Source organism: Ciconia boyciana, chromosome 7 (assembly GCF_034638445.1).
Source record: "Ciconia boyciana chromosome 7, ASM3463844v1, whole genome shotgun sequence".
Taxonomy (NCBI): domain Eukaryota; kingdom Metazoa; phylum Chordata; class Aves; order Ciconiiformes; family Ciconiidae; genus Ciconia; species Ciconia boyciana.
In genome coordinates, this window is record NC_132940.1 from 66,710,431 (window position 1) to 66,728,582 (window position 18,152).

Consider the following 18,152-nt stretch of genomic DNA (forward strand, 5'->3'; position numbering starts at 1 on the left):
CACATATGACCATTGGATTTTCCTCTAGGTACCTCACAGCTTTTCTGCCTAAACAGTTGGAAAGAGCAGCTTCAGCTTCTCATCTCAAACACGAGGGCTACTGCACACTGTGTTTCATCACGTCCCTAAGGCCAGTTAAAATGATGCTGTGCTTTCTTTCCGATGGTGTGGTCTGTACCACGCGAAGAATTAAAAGTGTAAAATCCTTTAAGAGAGAAATACACTGTACAATCCACTTTGAAATATTCTATGAGTATATGGAAACAGACACAGATGATGGAGACAGCATACACAATTAGATGGGTCCTACAGCAGTACTGAATGTTATTATTGAGATGTTCAGAGTATGCAGACCTTTTTTCCATGAAAAAGCAAAGTACGTGAGGAATACCCAAAGGCTTGCCAATCAAATGTGGTTAAAATCCTTTTTCTACTCTGTAAGTAAACTGAAGTTCCAACACAGCTCTGTGAAAGAACATGTAAAGCAGTATGTGCCATGTAGGGTTTGAATTAGTTGTCCATTTTAATGCCAAAACCATATAGTTTGCTCATGACATCATAAATTCACCAGTGGTTTGAAAGACACATCTGAAAGTTTTTAGAGGACATCTCTTTAGGTATCCGCTTATGAAAGGCCATATTAATAAATAACTGTCCTTCCCCAGGACGGACTTCAGCTTTTTCTTCCCCGTCTTCCATTTTGCCAGAGAAGGTGACTGTTATATTTGACCACAATTGCTTTGTAATTTGCTACTGCAGCTGAAGGGGACGGGCGAGTCAGACTGCTCCAGGCACGCCGCTATAACGGGGCGTGGACTGGAGCTCCTTAGAGCACCCTCTCAGACCAGACCCGACAACTCGCTGAGCGTATGTCACTGGTTCCAGAAAAGTCAGTCAGGTTTGCATAAACCTGCATCCCTCAGTTGATGAGGCAGAGGTAGAATCATTCTTCCCAGGTAATTACCATACCAAACCACTTACATTTTTCCCCTTGATAGCAGGAAGGGAAGTTTTCCAAGTACTTGCTATTCGCATTAGGAGCTCTTGAAATATCATAGTTATCTGTCCACTGTCCTAGCTTTATCTAAGATGGATAACTGAGGATACTATAGCTCCTCTTACTCTCTATCTAGTTGATGTAGCTGAACTCTAAATGTTCTGTGAGCAGGATCTCCATTTCTCTCTAGGGTGAGGACCAACACCTGAAACAGCTGAAGCAATCCAAGGGGGATCATAGCTGCCTAATGTGAAGACCAGGCTTTATTAATCTGAATTATTCCCAACTGCGGGAGAAACAGACACCATAGAAGGGCCCTTTGTTTCTCTGGGCCACGAACGTGAGACTGCACATCCTGGTCACACAGAGAACAGATCATCTCTGAAGCTGTACCATGACATACAATGCCACAAAGACAAAGGTCCATTGCAGTGCTGGCAGCTGTCCCACTGACCAGGATTCCTCAGTCAATGATCTCACTGACTGTCGCTAGCACTGAACCGAGCAGAGCTGCTACGTGGGAACATTTCTTCAATGGCAGAGAGCGGACAGGTTCTTTCTGCTAGACTGTGCTGTCACTAGGCAATACTCTAAGCAAAGATACTGACCTCCTCTGTAGGTTCCACCCCTCATCGCTGGAATGACCTGTTTGGGTCCTAACTTGAATACTGAGAAGATGCTGGTACTTCTGTCTCTGTGCACCTTTGGGTACAGCCCATGTGCTGGGCAGAGCATCTGAAGATGTCTGGTACCTTCCTCCTGCTGGTACCAAAAAGGATTAGGCTCAGCGGGTAACTTCTGCAAGCGAAGCCTGCGCTGCGCAACCTGTACCTGACAGGTTCTCCAGCAGCAGGTACGTGACACCGCTGGACAAGAAGAGGCATCCGCTTTGCCCACACTTACCAATACATTCATACCTAAGACCTGCTGCAGTAAATGGGTGCTTACTGCTCAGTTTTATGGAGCATATATATTGAAATAATCAAATTTTTGTTTCTACTTCAAATGTACCTGGCTTTCTGCTTATCAAATTTCCCTACTTGCTTTGCTGTTGTTCAAATTAATTATCAGTCTTGCATGATCAGACTAATGAAGACAACTGCTTTTTTTTTTTCCCCTTTCACATGCTTGTAAAAAATAGTTCTTCATTCAGCTTGTCAGCTGTCTTCTTCATTCTGCATGGGTTGTCTTTTTATTTCTTTTAATCACTTTAGCTGCTCTTTACTCAACTAACTTCAACCTGTCAATACTTGCCCCACAGTACTATACCAAAACCAAATCACAGGGCTTTGACTGTGATCTTGCTGTTGGAAGAACAAAATACTAACTCCCTAGTTTTACATGCAGCCACCCCCGTGTTTCTGAATTTCGAGGTACGATTTTGCAGTGACTCTGAAGTGGCACATGACAAAACGATTATTCCAAAGATGCTCCTCCTCCCACCACGCAGTACCACGGAACGCTCTTCCCCATGCTTTCCGTTCAGAGGTAGCGTACTAATGGCAGATGAAGGTTGCTCAGAATCGCAAAGCGTAGCAGCCCTCTGGAACTACTGCACATTGCCACAAATCAAAGAAGCCTTAAACGTTTTACCTTGCCTCCGACTGATTTCTGTCCCAGCATACCCAGAACCAGCAGCAATGAATATCTGCCCTCAGCTGGCCCTCGAACACAGACATCCCCTGAACAAAACCTTTGCTACACTGCAGACCTACATCAGGGACCTTGTAAAACCTGTATTCTTCCACAGTGACTACTCATAAATACCAACATATTTCATTTATCTGCTACGATTCCTAGTATTTTTGCATTCATGCCACCAAGATAGCATAATGAATCTTGGTGAAATTCTCTTTGGACGCTTCTTCCCAATTAATCTAAGCTCACATATTCTGTTTTGATTTATATGACTTTTTTGCAGGTTTCTAGTTTCGTATTACCCACTGGTTTATTAAATGCATATTCTACTGTATTCTCCAATTTGGAAATGCAGAATTTTGTTTCAAATCTGTATTTCATAAATAGATTTTTATCCAGGTTAATGAATCAGAGTAAATCACGCTGGTTACAAACCACTGTAACTTCAAGTTCATTAACTGATATTGTCACTCGTCTCAGAGCAGTGGCTAACGTACACTTCCATCAATCCAACTTTATTACTTTCTCCTAGGACTGTATCATATCCCTTTTCTTAGGGATGGTCATTCTATTGAAGACACAGCACTACACCTCACAGGTTATGAAAGCCCTGTTAGGCTCAGTACTCAGATACAACACTCCCAGAGGAACTCCCAAGCTCCATCACTGAATTGAAAGAAGGTTTTATATTGACATTTGGCTTACTTTCAATCAAAACTCTGCTGGTTCAGTACCTTCAAGTAACATGAAAATCAATTTTTTAAACAAATGGCTTTTACGTTTCCCAAAATGCAGTAATGGTTCCATGTGACAATGCAGGAGAGTGAAACATCGGACCATGCCCTAACAGGGACACCATGGCACTCGGTGTGCCTACAAAATTGGAAGACTTTGGACTAGATGGTCCTTCAACACCAAAGTCATAAACAAGTTTGTTTCATGAACACAAAAGCGTGTTTGCAGAAAAAAATCCCCACAACCTTTCTGGTGCTAAAGATGAAAAATTTAAGAATAAAACCTTCTGAATCTTAATAGAACTTAAATTCTACAGATTAGCCATGTACAAAAGTGACATATTTGAGTAGCTTCTCTTGTACTCCCATGAAATGCTCTACAGTTACATCTAACAATAAAGTTAAACAAAAATCCCAAAACACTCTATGAGGTTGAGCAAGAACAGAAATAGTTTACCTAATTTATAATGGTTATAAAACAGAATTATAGCACCATGACTGTTTTACAGACAAAAAGTACTTTTAAAATCTCTTTGTGAGGACGAACTAAAAATTCCTCTAATCTGTGCTCCAAGTGAGTTCATTACATTTTTCCTAATTGACTATATTCCAGAGGCAGCTTCTTCCTTTCATATTAATTCTTCCTTAATTGCCAAAAGGGTACATCATGTATACCATCTCCTTTCTATACAAAACAAGCTGTCAGAACTTAAAATGTATTGAAACTTGGCCAAAGCAGCCTTTTATACGCCAGCTGGCAAGCTCTCAAACCACTGATAAGGTCTAAACCACTAAGTGGTTATATTTCAGATGCACAGAGGAAAAAACCACTTGCATAAAAATTACAGAAGAACAACATACAGAGAGCTGCTATTACTCCTGTGAAGCTAGTGAGAGCTGCTAGTGAGAGCGTGTAGAGGGAAGAATTATACAGGGCCTCTCGCATCTGCAAAGTCGGGATCAGCAGCGTGCATCCTCTTCCCGTGGGGAAAGTGAGAGACTATAAACCATTTAAGCACTTACACACTGTTGGGTACTTCTGCAGATTTGAAAACTAGGAATAAAACCGCAAAGCGGATTGCCCAAGGACTTCAGGCTGTCCAAAACCACTACTTCAGACTATCCAAAGACTTAAGACTATTATCCACCATTGTTAGCAAATGTAGTGGTGTCACTTCTTAAGAGACAGTTTATTTGTTGTTGTTATAAGTAAATATTTTTATTATTCTCAGTTTTTAGGCAAAGTTTGAAAAAAAAAAATAATCCTTCAGACAAGTTGAGAAACATCTTTTTGGAGACAGCATTTCCTCAAAGACTGACCAAGACCCTTTCAAGAACTGTGTTTTTAAAAACATGAACCTCTACTTACTACATGTAGGATAATAAAAAAAAAATTCTCAAAAAAGAATACTCATTATGTAATGGTATGAGATGTTATTTATAGAAATGGTATTTTAACAAACATTGAATAGAAAAAAAGTAAATATACTTGAAGAAATATCTTGAAAGTACAATAAACCCCATACTAACTATGACTATGCTATTTTTTCCACTGAAAAGACTGATTGTAGAGGATTTTTTTTTTTTAGTAACAGCCTAAACTGTATTTTCAGTACTAGAAAAAAAAAAATTTGGAATATCTCCTCAAACTGACAGTTTTTACAGCAGACTATGAGAATCTGGTAGAAATAGACCGTAATTCCAAGAAACACATCCGAGGGTGACCAGAAACAGGCCTGGGTTTTTTATTTCATGCTGCTGTAAATCAGGATAGTCCAATACTATCAGGATCCTTCCCTGGCCTAAAAGTATTTACTCGGGCATACTTTTCCTATCATGTACATGAGAACATCTCATAATCAAGCAGCAGTAGCCGGCCTCTCTCCTGATGGCAGAATCTTCACAGCAACTTACTTTGTCTTTACAGCAAAGAATACTTAATTCAATATATATTAAAAAAATTCTGCTATAACGTAATTCTTCTACTTAAAATGAAAATACTTGACAAAAGTTTTAATTGTTATCCTGCCGTAATAGACCATTTCTTTACAAGAATTAGCGTGAGATACGAAGATGCTATTAAAGTTCCACTGTTTACTGTATCAATTACAAATACTAATTCACTCTTTACAGAAACACAGTTTTGCTTAGAAATCTAAGCAAAACTTCAGAACTACCTACGGCTCACAGAAGAGTCAAATTTATCAAATTTATCAAATTTGATAAAGAGATCAAATTTATCAGAACTTGTTTACACACTGCCAGATAATGTGCTGAAGTGAGAAAGAGAACTGCTTCGCAATGCAATACCTCCCCCAAAAACATTTCTTTAATCCATCCAACAAGTTCCCGTGCTACAAGAGCCTTCACCAGATCCGTCAATGAGTGCACCAGGCATACCGTACAATGACATGCCCTCCACGTGCAGTGGAGAACTGCAGCAATTCTCGCACCAATTAGAAACGATGCTGTGCATTCTTCTGCTTTTATTTTACATGAGGAGGAAAGAGAGAGAGAAAAAGGCAATTCGAAGTCTGACAAGCCTTGAGGAAACGAGTGACGAGAAGGACGGACACAGAGGCAGAGCAACGTGTGATTCTGTGTGAACTGTGACAAGGCCGTCATGCGCATTGTTTCGAATTAGGTAAACCAGCACCCAACTGCACCCTGACTGGTGTTATTAGGTACTGTCGCTGCAACAGGGACAGGGTTTCATCCACCAAGGCAAACCCAGAGTCTGGACATTCTTCAGTAATTAATGATGATTTATTCTTTTTTAAAAAAATATATCCTGATACTCTCTTTCCCTGGAAAGCCTCAACCTGAAGCTTAATCTGCTTGGTCCTCAACCTGAAGCTTAATCTGCTTGGTTAGATGCAACACTCCTCAGTTTCTCTGAGTTTTCAGGGCTTCAGCTACCCCAGAATAAGAACTTGTCTTCCTTGACTGAAAAGTCATGGCAGTATTACAGCCTACACTAATTTACTTCGCTTATGCTGGCAATGAACCTATCAAAACTTAGCACATACTCAAAGCTATTCATATGCTAAATGATTTATGGTCAGAAATATCATCATCATACCTTGATTTTAAATTCCAGTTGGGAGTTAATTGTGTACATCATTTCCGTCCTTTCCATTTTCCGAGCACCTTCGTTGCATAAACGCACCAGCTAGAAATGAGATATTTATTTAACAGGTTTAACGTACTCAAGACTTGTAATAAACTCTTGTTACTTTACAAAATGCACTTCTGAGGAAGCTTAAAATTTACAAAGGAACTGACATTTTCACGCTGGGTCACAGACGTAATGTTTTCAAGACCAGACTGAATGCAGCCCGGAGTGACCTGCTCTGACTTGACAGCTGATTCTGCTTTGAGGCTGGACTGGATGACCTCCTGAGATCCCCCTCAACCTGAATTATCCTATCCTACCACAATAATTATTTATTCTTCAGGGGAGTCCAGATGGTACATAGGTTCAGCCAGAAGTTCTGACTGAGAAGGGTTATAGCTCTCTGATCCAAGTTAACGATCAGCTCCAAAATAAACCACCTTCCAGACTGACACATCAGTGCGACACGCTGCCACGTCCACCACGCACACGCAACTCATTCACAGAAGAAAGTCCCAACACAAACGCTACGGTACCACCTTGTTAAACTAAGGCAAACAGTATCCTGGAAAAAGTTTCATTGCAGCTGATCTTTAGGATGCAATTTTAAAGCATGCTACAGTTTTACTGAAGCCTGCACATGGGGGTGGGGAGCACATAAAAACAGGGCAAAGACAGAAAGGCATGGAAATGCATTCCCCTTAACCCGCAACACCACGCGTGGGTTTCCCAACTGTCAACGGGCCTTTTCTCCTCTCACAATCAAACACTTTACACACCATATACTGTTCCTACAGAAAAACCCAACTGTGTCAGCAGCAGTACGGTGTTGCTGAATTTAGGATATTTGCCTAAGCAATAAACAGACAGTAATTTAGGCATAACAACAATGCCTAGTGCCCTTTCTTAAATAAAAGAATTCAGAGGTTTTATCCTTCAGTACTCTTCCCGTTTGCATTATTCATGCATGGAAAACATCAATTTTTCCCTTAAAGTAGACAAGAATGTTCAAGGCCCAAGGTAATCTCTAGCCCCAATGTGGAGAGAAAGGTTTTTGTTTGTTTTGTTTTTTTTTTTTTTAATACAGAATGCCCAGGGCTTCATATTTCACAACAGTCCGTGATGCACTGTAGTTTTGGAAATTCTGAGATCTTGGAGGCAAAAAATAGCCAGTCCTTAGATTTTCTTTTTAAAACAGAACATTATGGTATGAAGAGTTGTCTATTTCCAGAATATAAATACATTAAACAGATAGACTGGAATTTCCCACCAATTTAAAAGAAATTGGTAATATGATTACTCTGCTTCAAATGGAGGGAACCGCAATTTATTCTACAAATCAGTGCTGCTGAAATTTACAGTCTACACATGGAAATGGACTTGTGCTCTGCTTCCATTGTTGATTCTTGGAAAAAAAGCACGAATACAGGAGAAGAGAACAACTTTGGACAACTGACAGAAGGTGATCTGGTCAACTTACGCATTCTTTCTGCTTTTATTGTAAAGTTTGCTTAGGAGATTCAGACTTTCTTTTCTCTACTGTCACGACAGTGTTTTGGCTTTTTTTGTATGTATGGTCCACCATATGGCTTTCTGTTGGAATGACTGGCAGCAAACAGAATAAATTTGTCCAACTACACAATGAAACAGGCGAACAAAACGAGTAATGAGCATGAGAATTAATTCTCAAGTGACTAACAAAAAAGCCAAAAGCAGCCACTTCTCAGTACAATTTAGGAAGGAAAACGGTCAAAGCAGAAAAATTCCGGCATCCGTATTAAACTTCTAAGAACATACCTTGCTCACTTCTTTCAGAGCTTGCTTGCAGTTCTCATATTTTGGTGAATCCTTAGGAGTTTTCTGACAAATAGCCTGAAATAAAATGTCAGTTACTTCAGAGGACTAAGAAGCACAGACTGTAACGAATACAGAATTTTACGTACATATTAATTGAAATCAAAGAGGTGAAGTCACAGCTGTGGACTGGGATAAATGAGAGAACATTAGATCACTTCCTCAGAGTGCCTCGGGACACTAAGGAATGCCTCCCTTGAAAGCTTTTGGAGCAAAGTGATATTTTGCACCTCTTGGCCAACCTCCATCCATGGCAACACAGCGGAAGAGGCAGGCCATATCCTTCCCGGAAAGGGAAAGGTTCTGCCGTCTTGTCTGTAACTTTTTGCAAGCCACAATGAAATCCCATGGCAGCCGTACATAATCAGGTTCTTCCTGTTTCAAGTACCATGTTTAGCTTTTCCTGGAAGTTGCAATACCGATTTACGTACATCCGTACTTGCAATCAGAAAACTGTACCAGATTACCCTGCCTGACCTCTTTGTGGAGGGGAAGTATTTCCAAAGGATTAACAGAAAAGGCTCTTAAGGCTACACTGTTAGGTGTGCCATGGAAAAATATACATAACAGTATTATTTTATTAAAACAAGAAGGGAGGACATGGAAGGGAGGACAGCTGCAGCATCCAAACAGAGGAAGTGCTGGAAAGTAATGAGAAGTAAAACTGAAATCTATGAGTTACACGTCAGAGTTATATCTACTGACAGAGTTTATTCTCATGAGTTAGAGGTAAAGACAAAGTCCTATCAGAAATATGCATTTTGAATCAATGACAGACCAGTTAAATCACTGCTTTGACTGAGAAACAAAAACATCATACGATATTTTACATTAAATTAGTCTTTGGTTTAATTATGTTCCCTCCTCTCTGAATACAGTTGGAGCCATATTTCCGGTACTGAAACCTTTAAAAATTGAATTCACTCTGAATTCTCAATATAAGGTTTACACAACCATCTCCAAGAAAAACAAACAAACAAAATTGAAACAGTGGAAAATAAAATGCTTGGTTTGCCTGTTTAGATTGTTTTAGCTGAAGAGGGGAAGGAAGCAAAGCAAAGAAAAAAAACAAGAAGGGGAAGTCACACCTAGTGACACACCAAAGTAATACCAGATTATTATTCCATTTTTTTAACCTAGAAATGTACTACAGGGAAGAGCGTATTCAATGTCCATGAATGAATCAAGTAACTATCCAGATGATCAAGCAAATTAATCAGTGCACAATTTTCAAATATATAGGAGAACAAAACCATTAGTCCCATTTCTGGATCCTATCAATGCTAGAACCTCAGCCTGGATTTTAATCTGCACTATTGCTCGTGGTCCAGCTCAAATTTAGTTCTAGCATCTTAACTGAAATACCATGAATCTTGGTGTGAACTTTGCTTCACAAATAGCTGCACTTCATCACACCTCCTAAGTCGCCCAGTAACCTGCACAGGAAGGGAACACCTCACAGTGTAACACGCTGGTGGGAAACCGAGTGTATCCACACCACTCCACTGACGAATAGCTCCCGTGCCCCTGGGAATGGAGTCCATTCTTCAGGGTTACACTGTGACCCTCTTAACTGAGGGCCTTAACGACTCTGTTCCTGAAAGTAAGGATCTACTGCAAAAGGAGCCGTACCTAATCTATATGACAGGAAGTCTTGCTTTTTAAACTGTAGGGTTTAATTTTAATCCTAACAGTATATACAAGTCCTAGGCTCCTCCTTGGTTTCAGAATCATTTTGACCCTTTACAATTTTTCTATTAGAATGTCTAAATATTTAATTTTTGAATTGGGGGTCTGGAGCAGGGGGTACCCGTCACAGTAAGCGAACAAAAGCTACAGTACTTCATAATCAACAGACCAGTATCTACAGCCCTGTACCTGGTGTAAGTAAGGAGGTCTGAAGAGACTGGAATGAACTAGGAATTGAGTATGAAAGAATGCTAACAGTAAAAGGACATGCATCAAGTAAAAAAATAACTCTGTTCTCACATCCATCAGTAAGGGAAGACGAGTAACTCTCTGCATGGGAAGAATGAGGAAAGAGATCATTGGTAAATTCCGGCAGTCTTCATGGGACTCGATCCGTGATAACACCTCTTTAAAGGTTGGATTTGTGGCTCTGGTGGGAAAACGGGGGAGAGAATTACACAGTATGTTTTACCAAAGAATTGTGGAAGTTGCTAGATTCCTGTTAATAAAATCATGATTTATTTAAAAAGTGTGGTGTGAAGGAGTCATATCAAGTAAGCCTTCAGCTTTATTTATGTAGGTGCAAGACCCGTATCGACACTTAGAAAGCTCAAGTTCTCCTATACGTGAACGTGAGTGCAGACAGACCCATATGTAACATACAATGAAAGGACATCTTTGACATTGATTAAACTGTACTTATCAGTGGAAAGGGAATGTAGCACATGACCGCAAATAGGATTGCACTCTGCAGCCAGGCGTGCTTTCACTCTCAATTACTCAAAGGAACGTGTACGTTAAGGACAGCTAAGCATGTACTTACATGCTTAGTTGGAAGCCATAGGTTTTGCACCAAATACCACAGCCTACTACTCACTCCTACTACACAGGGGGTGATTTTGCAATCATATTTTAAAATTAGTTCTTACAATAATTTCTGCAGCGTTCGCTGCTGATAGACTTCATTGGTGCAGTACTTCACGTATGGATCAAAAGTTGAAGAAGTATGCTTTTCAACTATATCGCTAATATCATCAATAAAGATGTTGTTCTGATGTCTTGCTTCAAGTTCTTTAAAGAACCTGTGAAAAAAAGAAAAGAAATTACTCATTTTTACAAAAAAATAGCAGACTGCAACATTTTACACTTCACCCGACACAACCCATGACTTTTATAACCTAATGACAACTTGAATGGTTTGTGAAAGGGTGAGATCATCTCTCCTTTGGCAGGACAGTAAGGGAAATCTTTGCACGATACAAGTCAAAGGGTGGCGGTGTCACCTGGCAGAGCTCAGTGTAAGCAGTGCTGGCAAAGTTACTTCCCATTCTCCAGCTGCCAGAACCAAAACAGCATTACTGATCTGGTTAGACTAGAATTTCCAGAAACAGGGTTGAAAAAGAAATGAAACATCTTCAAGCACAACATTAACACATTTCCTCTTGTAATAAAGGAAGTACAATACCAGAAACGTTCAATGAAATAAAGTTACGTGTCAACTGCTAAACTAAGAACAAAAAAATAGATAGCAGGCTGAGCTGGACAATGTGCTCACGTACCATATGCTTCAGTCTACCGTTAAAACCAAACACAGATTGAAAACTGTGAAAATGGGAACAGAAACCAAAATCCTGAGCTGAGTTTTTCCCCTAAGCATGCTTGTTCTAAGAACTTCCCTACTGTTCATCCCCTGTTCCATATCTGAGTCCCCTTGGTCTCCGAAAGCCTTCCACTCCTTGCACTTCTAATTTTACCAGAAAACAAAAGCCTTTATTTCCACAATGCTCATTAGAAATATTTTACTGTTTGGGGTATAAGAGCTCACACAGATGGGCATTAGATCTATTGCAGGTCGTTAGAATTACCTACGCTGACACTCTGACATCACCGCAATCCTTAAACATTGAGAAGCTGCTGAAAATCTCTCTGAGACTCGTCCTGCCTGCAGCCTTTATAAAAGATGGTTCACCAGAACAATCCTGAACTCCCTAGAGTAAACCAGCTAATAAAAGAAACTCTCATGTAGCACAGAAAAATTAAGGAAATACTTGGAACACGTGATCTCACATCAAGCTAAAATATTTTGAAACATGTTTTATTTTCTTTTGGCCCTTGATGGCATCTTCTCATTACTAACACTGGCTCTTCAAAAACCTGTCACCTTGCAGCATTTCTTTTTTTTTTTTAAGTGCACCACCAATGTTCTCCACAGTCTGTTTTACAAACAAACCTCAAACACGTAAGAGGAGGAGAAGAGGATGAACAGGAGTTTATCGTACAAGTGTTTAACAACATGGCTTAACTAAAATTAAGACCTTTTTCAGGTGTGCGTAGAAGCTGCCCGAATTGAGTGGTTGCCAGACTCCCACTCAGTCAGAAGACTCAAGTGTGGGGTTTTTTGTTTTGGTTTTGGATTTTTGTTTGTTTTTGTCTTTTTTAAAGTTCTGACACATTACTGCAGATCAAACTGACTGATGTTTATCAGTATTGTCATTTAATGAAAAACAGGACACTGCCTACAAATAGATGTAATGCTGTCTACTACAGTGCACAGTTGTCTTCTCCCTCTTCCCCTTTCAGTGCTGCAGCAGTATTTTTTAATAGCCTTGCCACTTTTGGAAGGCAGAGTTGATCCTTCTATTCTCCACCCATCTTATTTCAACGAAGTATTTCAAGTTGTCACTGACTTCTATGATGCTATGTATTTGGGTTTTTAATATTAAGAACAGTACTAACTGGCAAAGCACACTAAGCTGCAATGAGGTCTCATACAATACACGGACAAATACTGAAGTTAACAGTTGCCTGAAATTTCACTGGGATCCCAGAATGGGCGGGGGGGGGGGAAGAGTCTCCAAGTCACACAGTCTACAACTGCTCATGAACCACAACAGTCAGATTTCAGCCGCTGACCACCATGCACTGCAGACGACTGGAATTCGTTTCTACTCTACTCAGACATGTTTATAGTTGGGAGAACTTCTCAGCGCACTGCCAATTCACTTTGCTCAGGAAATTAGGAAATACAGCATTTCTTCCTGCTGTATGTTATGGCACACTGACAAGGTGTTTGACCATGCTGGGCTAGAACTTTCACTTTTAGAATTTATTTGGTGCTTCATCAATGACATCATCAGTCATTGTAAGGAACAGTAAAAATCCTGGATAGTAGATGACTTTAAAAAAAAAAAAAAAGAAGAGAAAAGAGAGGGGCAGAGAGAAGCAGCATACCCAAGTGCCATCCCCCACAACACGTACCCTAAGAATTACTACCCCTGGAAATCACACATCAGAGTTTGAATCAAAGGTTGTCTTTTTTTGCATCCAATCTGCTAATTACTATACACAGTCAGTGAACCAGACACATCATTAAAACCTTTTACTCAAAATTTTAGGACAGATTCTGTCATAAAGATCAGTACTGAGTGATGGAGTGACTACATTCAATTTAACCAACTACAAATTAGTTGTGCTGTGTGACTGGCTTTTTTTGCTTAATACCAGAAGGATTTATTTAAAGCATTTGTTTCTGTTAAATCCAGAACTTTTCTGGTTAAAGTTAGATCCAGTTAAGTGAAAGTCAAACAGCATCACAAGATAGGATTTGATTTCCCTCCTCTTGCCTTTATGTCATTTAAAAGAAATGTCCAACTTGTAGTACTCTAAAACTCCCCTCTCCTAAAGGCTATGTGCCAGGTTTAGAAATGCAGGTTTAATTCATTTCCTATTTGTTTCTTTATAGCACAAGATCTAGAAACACTACAGATCTCGCCAAGACTGGAGTTTGCCCTGCCTTTATGATAAGGGCTTCCTCCTTAAAGTCGGTGGCTCCTGTTAAGGGTCTTCCCATGTCTTTAGGCAGCTCATTAACAAGCTGGTGATCGCCAGGAACGATGTCCTCATAGTTGCTCAATTTTCTGAAGCTATTTTTTCCTACTCGTTGGCACTGCTTTAATCAATGACTGATATCCACAACTTTCTCAAAAACTCTAGTTAAATCAGCTGCGTAAACACAAATGCACAGTGGTATATGCACAGTGTTACAAACTATTCCATACAATTCACCTTTATAAGGCCTAAACTATGTCTCATTTACAACTGCAAAACTCCCATCAACATCAGAAGTCGTCCTGCTTTAACAGATGCCGTGAAAATATACACAAACTAAATGCCCTAAGATCAATTATTTTGGTTGACATTTCTTCTCAACAGTTACTCTCCCTTCACCCCTAGATAAAGATATTAACTGAGCAGAACTTACATTCTTATGAATACTGTAGCTTGCTATCTGGATATTCAAAAATTAGATTGCCTCGAATTAAAAAAATTCTGATTAGGCAGGTAAAAGAGATTTTAACTAGGCAGGCCAAATTAGAGTTAGAAAAACAATTATCTTACAGAATCTGTTATTATCTGGGAGCAAAAAGCATGTAGAATCAAATGACAGCACATAAAAGGAATATATAGAAAGGTCGGAGGTACTGCAAATAATCTAAATAGATTATTTACATCAAGGGTCACTATAGAAGAAAACTGATACCAAAGCCTTTCTGGCAAGTGAGAGTGGGAAAGAGCAGACTTGGTGGAAGATCTGTCTGAAACCGAATTAAATGTGGAAGACCAGAAGTCACCAGAACCAGGTGATCAGCACCCAAGAGCGCTAAGAGAAAAAAAAAAATTCTGATAAAGTTACTATGAGATCATTTTATTCTGTTTGCAAGATGACAGAATGCACACAACAACATTACCAGGTTGGTGAGAGGGACAGATGGTACAATAGCATTACAGTTTTGTATACGGGTTATGTAGCAGTCATAGAATCAAGGTTCCCAAACATTTATCTGACCTTTTTCCTACTGCTTACAGTACTAATTTTTTATCTCCTTACAGGTCTATGCAATTCCCCATTGCTAATCATTCTGGACAGTGCTATTGTTCCTCTCTGCCAGGTGCCACGGTCACTGAAAATATCAGTCCATCGCCATCAAAGCCATTTGTATGTGGAAGTTGGTCTGGCTTGTAGATCACTTATTTCGAAGTTCATTATTATTCTTGCTTAATGTTTTCTAACTTATAATGACCTATACGTCTGGCAGAAAGAAGATTATAATGCAGATTTAGCTTCATAGTGATGTTGCTGCTGACACGTTACTATCTGGTAACAGAAAAAAGCCACTGGAGTGGAAGCTAGTACAATTTAGCTTCCTCCTCTCAGAGATAAGAAACAATTACCAATTTCAGATACCTTCAGATAAAAGTAATAAAAATTTCTGATTAGCCTCTCCAAAGCTGAATCTTCTCATCAGGAACAGAAGGTTAACATCTGCATCACTTTTTTTTTTTTTTTTTTTGGGGGGGGGGGGGGGGGGGGGGACACAGACACACACACAGGGGAAGGGAAGGAAATTTAAACTAGTAAAAATGAGAAAAATTACACCCTTATTTCCATATAATTTTTATGCTGAATCAGAATCAGAGCTTTTAGCAAAAGAATAGCTGAAAAGAGGGTGATTGAAGCGAGGGACTGCATCCACAGGTGTCTGAAATTAATCAGTTTGTTATGGGAGTTACCACAATCTAAATAAGGGAAACCGATATATATACACACATATATTTGTAACGCCAAACACTGCAAAGCTAACAGCCCATTAAAATACCTTTTACTGGGCAATATCCACTGAGCAACTACAAAGCTAAACAAGAAAAAAAAAGAAAAAAAGACCCTGACAGCCTATTTGTTCACTCTGCAACAAACTGGAACAACTTTCAGCAAGCCTGCCCACAAGTAACTGTCCTAATGGTAAGCCACTTGTCTTTTCAACTATTTATAGCATTCCGGCAGAAATCCAGAGCAATAAAAAGGCCATGACAACCCTGCCAATATATTCTGTTACAGCGAGATTCTTGAGATAGCGAGTCAGTGCTCATAGCATCGAGCTCAATGGTATGCGTTTCAGAAAAACAAATCTTGATTCAACCAATTAATACCCACTGACAAATGAACCCCCGAAGAACACTCTGTGGCACTAGAAATGTAAATCTTTTTGATAAATTATGAAGACATCACAACAGGAGTCTTCACTTTAAAAACCTTTCCCATGCTGAACAAAGTAATGCTTTTTATACAACTGAGAAGAAGCAGGGTGCTTCTGCCTGTCTCCCCGAGTCTGACAAGTTACCTACATACTCATTTGTCACAGAACAAAACAATCTCTTGCATGTCACAAACAATGAATTTATAAATCATTTTGTGAAGCTTTCTAGCAACAGGGATGAGGCTATTCCCATATAACACACTTGCTAGAACGGCCAAACTAACAAACACAGCAAGCAAAGACCTCGGAGAACGGAGGAGAACGGCTGGACGCCTAACTTGCCTCATGCTCTACAATCCTGGGTTGTCACCTGCAATCCCTACCTTCGCAATAACCAAGCGTTAGTACTAGCAAATACTGATCTTGTTACTATATGCAAGAGAACTAATCAATCAGGATATCTGGGAAGAAATTTTTGTTAATATAAAAATATGAACCACACAAAAACATAAATTAAGCATTGCTTAGTCCTGAGGGAAGTGTATCAGCCAGGGAACTCTCCACCACAGTCTAGAAAGAACGGTGATTTAGAGAGTGCCCAGGAAACTCTCCAGAGAGAGTCTGGAATTTGTCATTTCATTCCAATGACAGATTTCCCCATCAGGCTCCTGTCGTCCCCCCCTCAGAGCCCAGTGGGCACCGCCCTGGGTGCCGCCGCGGCCACACGCCTCCTGCAGCCCTGCGCCAGAGGGAGACCGCAAACCTCCCAGGTTCATCGTTCTCACAAGGGCACCTGTGCCAAGTTGGCAACCGCCTAACTTCCATACCCGAAGGAAAGCAAGTGCAAAGTGCAAGCGTACTCATCACCACATTACACTGTTTTACAGCCCTGTGCAGGTGCTGTTCTGAAGGCAGAGCAGCAACGCCTGTCACGGGAAAGGCCAAGGGGCAGGACACAGCGCTGCGAGAGATGAACAGCACAGCTTCAAGTGCTATTGGACTTCTCTCCACGCCATCGCAGGTGCTTCAGCCTCTTTCCTACACATCGGTAGAAGAAGCTATCCAGGGCAGCAAACTATCACACATGCTTAAAGGTAGGGAGAAAGTTGCAGGTTTTGATACTGCTGCACATAAAGCTGCTTTTCCTATAAAATGTACAAACAAACGTTTGTATACATGATCTTCATATTGATACAGCCACATCCATAGCAGAAGTTACAGTACGACACACAGGATAGCAAATACCACGCTTCGGCAGGCAAGATTTCCTAGGTATAAACACTGCACAGACCAACCTCACTGTTGTCCAGAGTAACATGGAACAATGCAACGTAAGTCGCTATCCGCAATGAAAGCTTTCATCTCATTAATCTGAGGTTTAAAATCTCATTTAAACAAAGCACGTTGAGCCAATGATACATAAGAGGAGCCAAGGGAACATACATATATCCTCCCACTACGACAGCCTTGCTAAACACAGATATTTCTAGACTTACTAACAACTTAGTGCCTTTTCAAAGCTACACATTATTTTTATGCAAGAAGGGCAATGCCAGTTCTCTGAAACCAGACGGACCTCTTGAAGACTTATCGCTCAGTCTCAACTAAGAAAGGCTGTTTCTTCATTCCTTCTCAGTCTCTGTACAAAGGAAAGCAGAGATGCAAGTTCGAATAACTGCTGAACATCCATCCACTTTACTACCAAAGAAATACGCAGATAAATACAGTTTTCCTCTTTTGTGCTTCCTGCAGCAACAGTAAACCTGAAAATTGGTGAAAGATTGGTAAGCTGCTACTAGAACAAACCCTGCAAGACCCAACAACAAAGCACGATTGCTTGCGAGGATCTGTGTGGGCACTAAGTTTCATATGATCATGACAGCGATGCTCTGCAGGAAAGGACTCAAACACCTGCTGGATAAATCGGTTTTGGGTTACAGCTGGAAGGCTTTAAAATTTTTAAGTACTTTTGTTCTACTGTCCTTAAGCACAAATATTCACATAAATAACTCTCTATGCAGAGGTTAGGCCACAGAAGAAGAGCCAGAGGCTCCAAGAAGTCAGCTACAAATGCTGCTGTGGGATATTTT

General features: G+C 40.1%; 1 protein-coding gene across 1 annotated transcript in view; it reads right to left on the reverse strand.

Annotated features, from left to right (window-relative positions):
• ARHGEF26 (Rho guanine nucleotide exchange factor 26) overlaps positions 1-18,152 on the reverse strand; it is a 60,437-nt gene that overhangs the window by 16,139 nt on the left and 26,146 nt on the right. The window contains exons 6-9 of the mRNA XM_072867586.1: positions 10,957-11,109; positions 10,328-10,457; positions 8,282-8,356; positions 6,452-6,541 (exon numbers count right to left, since the gene is read on the reverse strand). Of these exons, the coding sequence (XP_072723687.1) occupies positions 6,452-6,541; positions 8,282-8,356; positions 10,328-10,457; positions 10,957-11,109 (448 nt within the window). The remainder of the gene's footprint in view (positions 1-6,451; positions 6,542-8,281; positions 8,357-10,327; positions 10,458-10,956; positions 11,110-18,152) is intronic.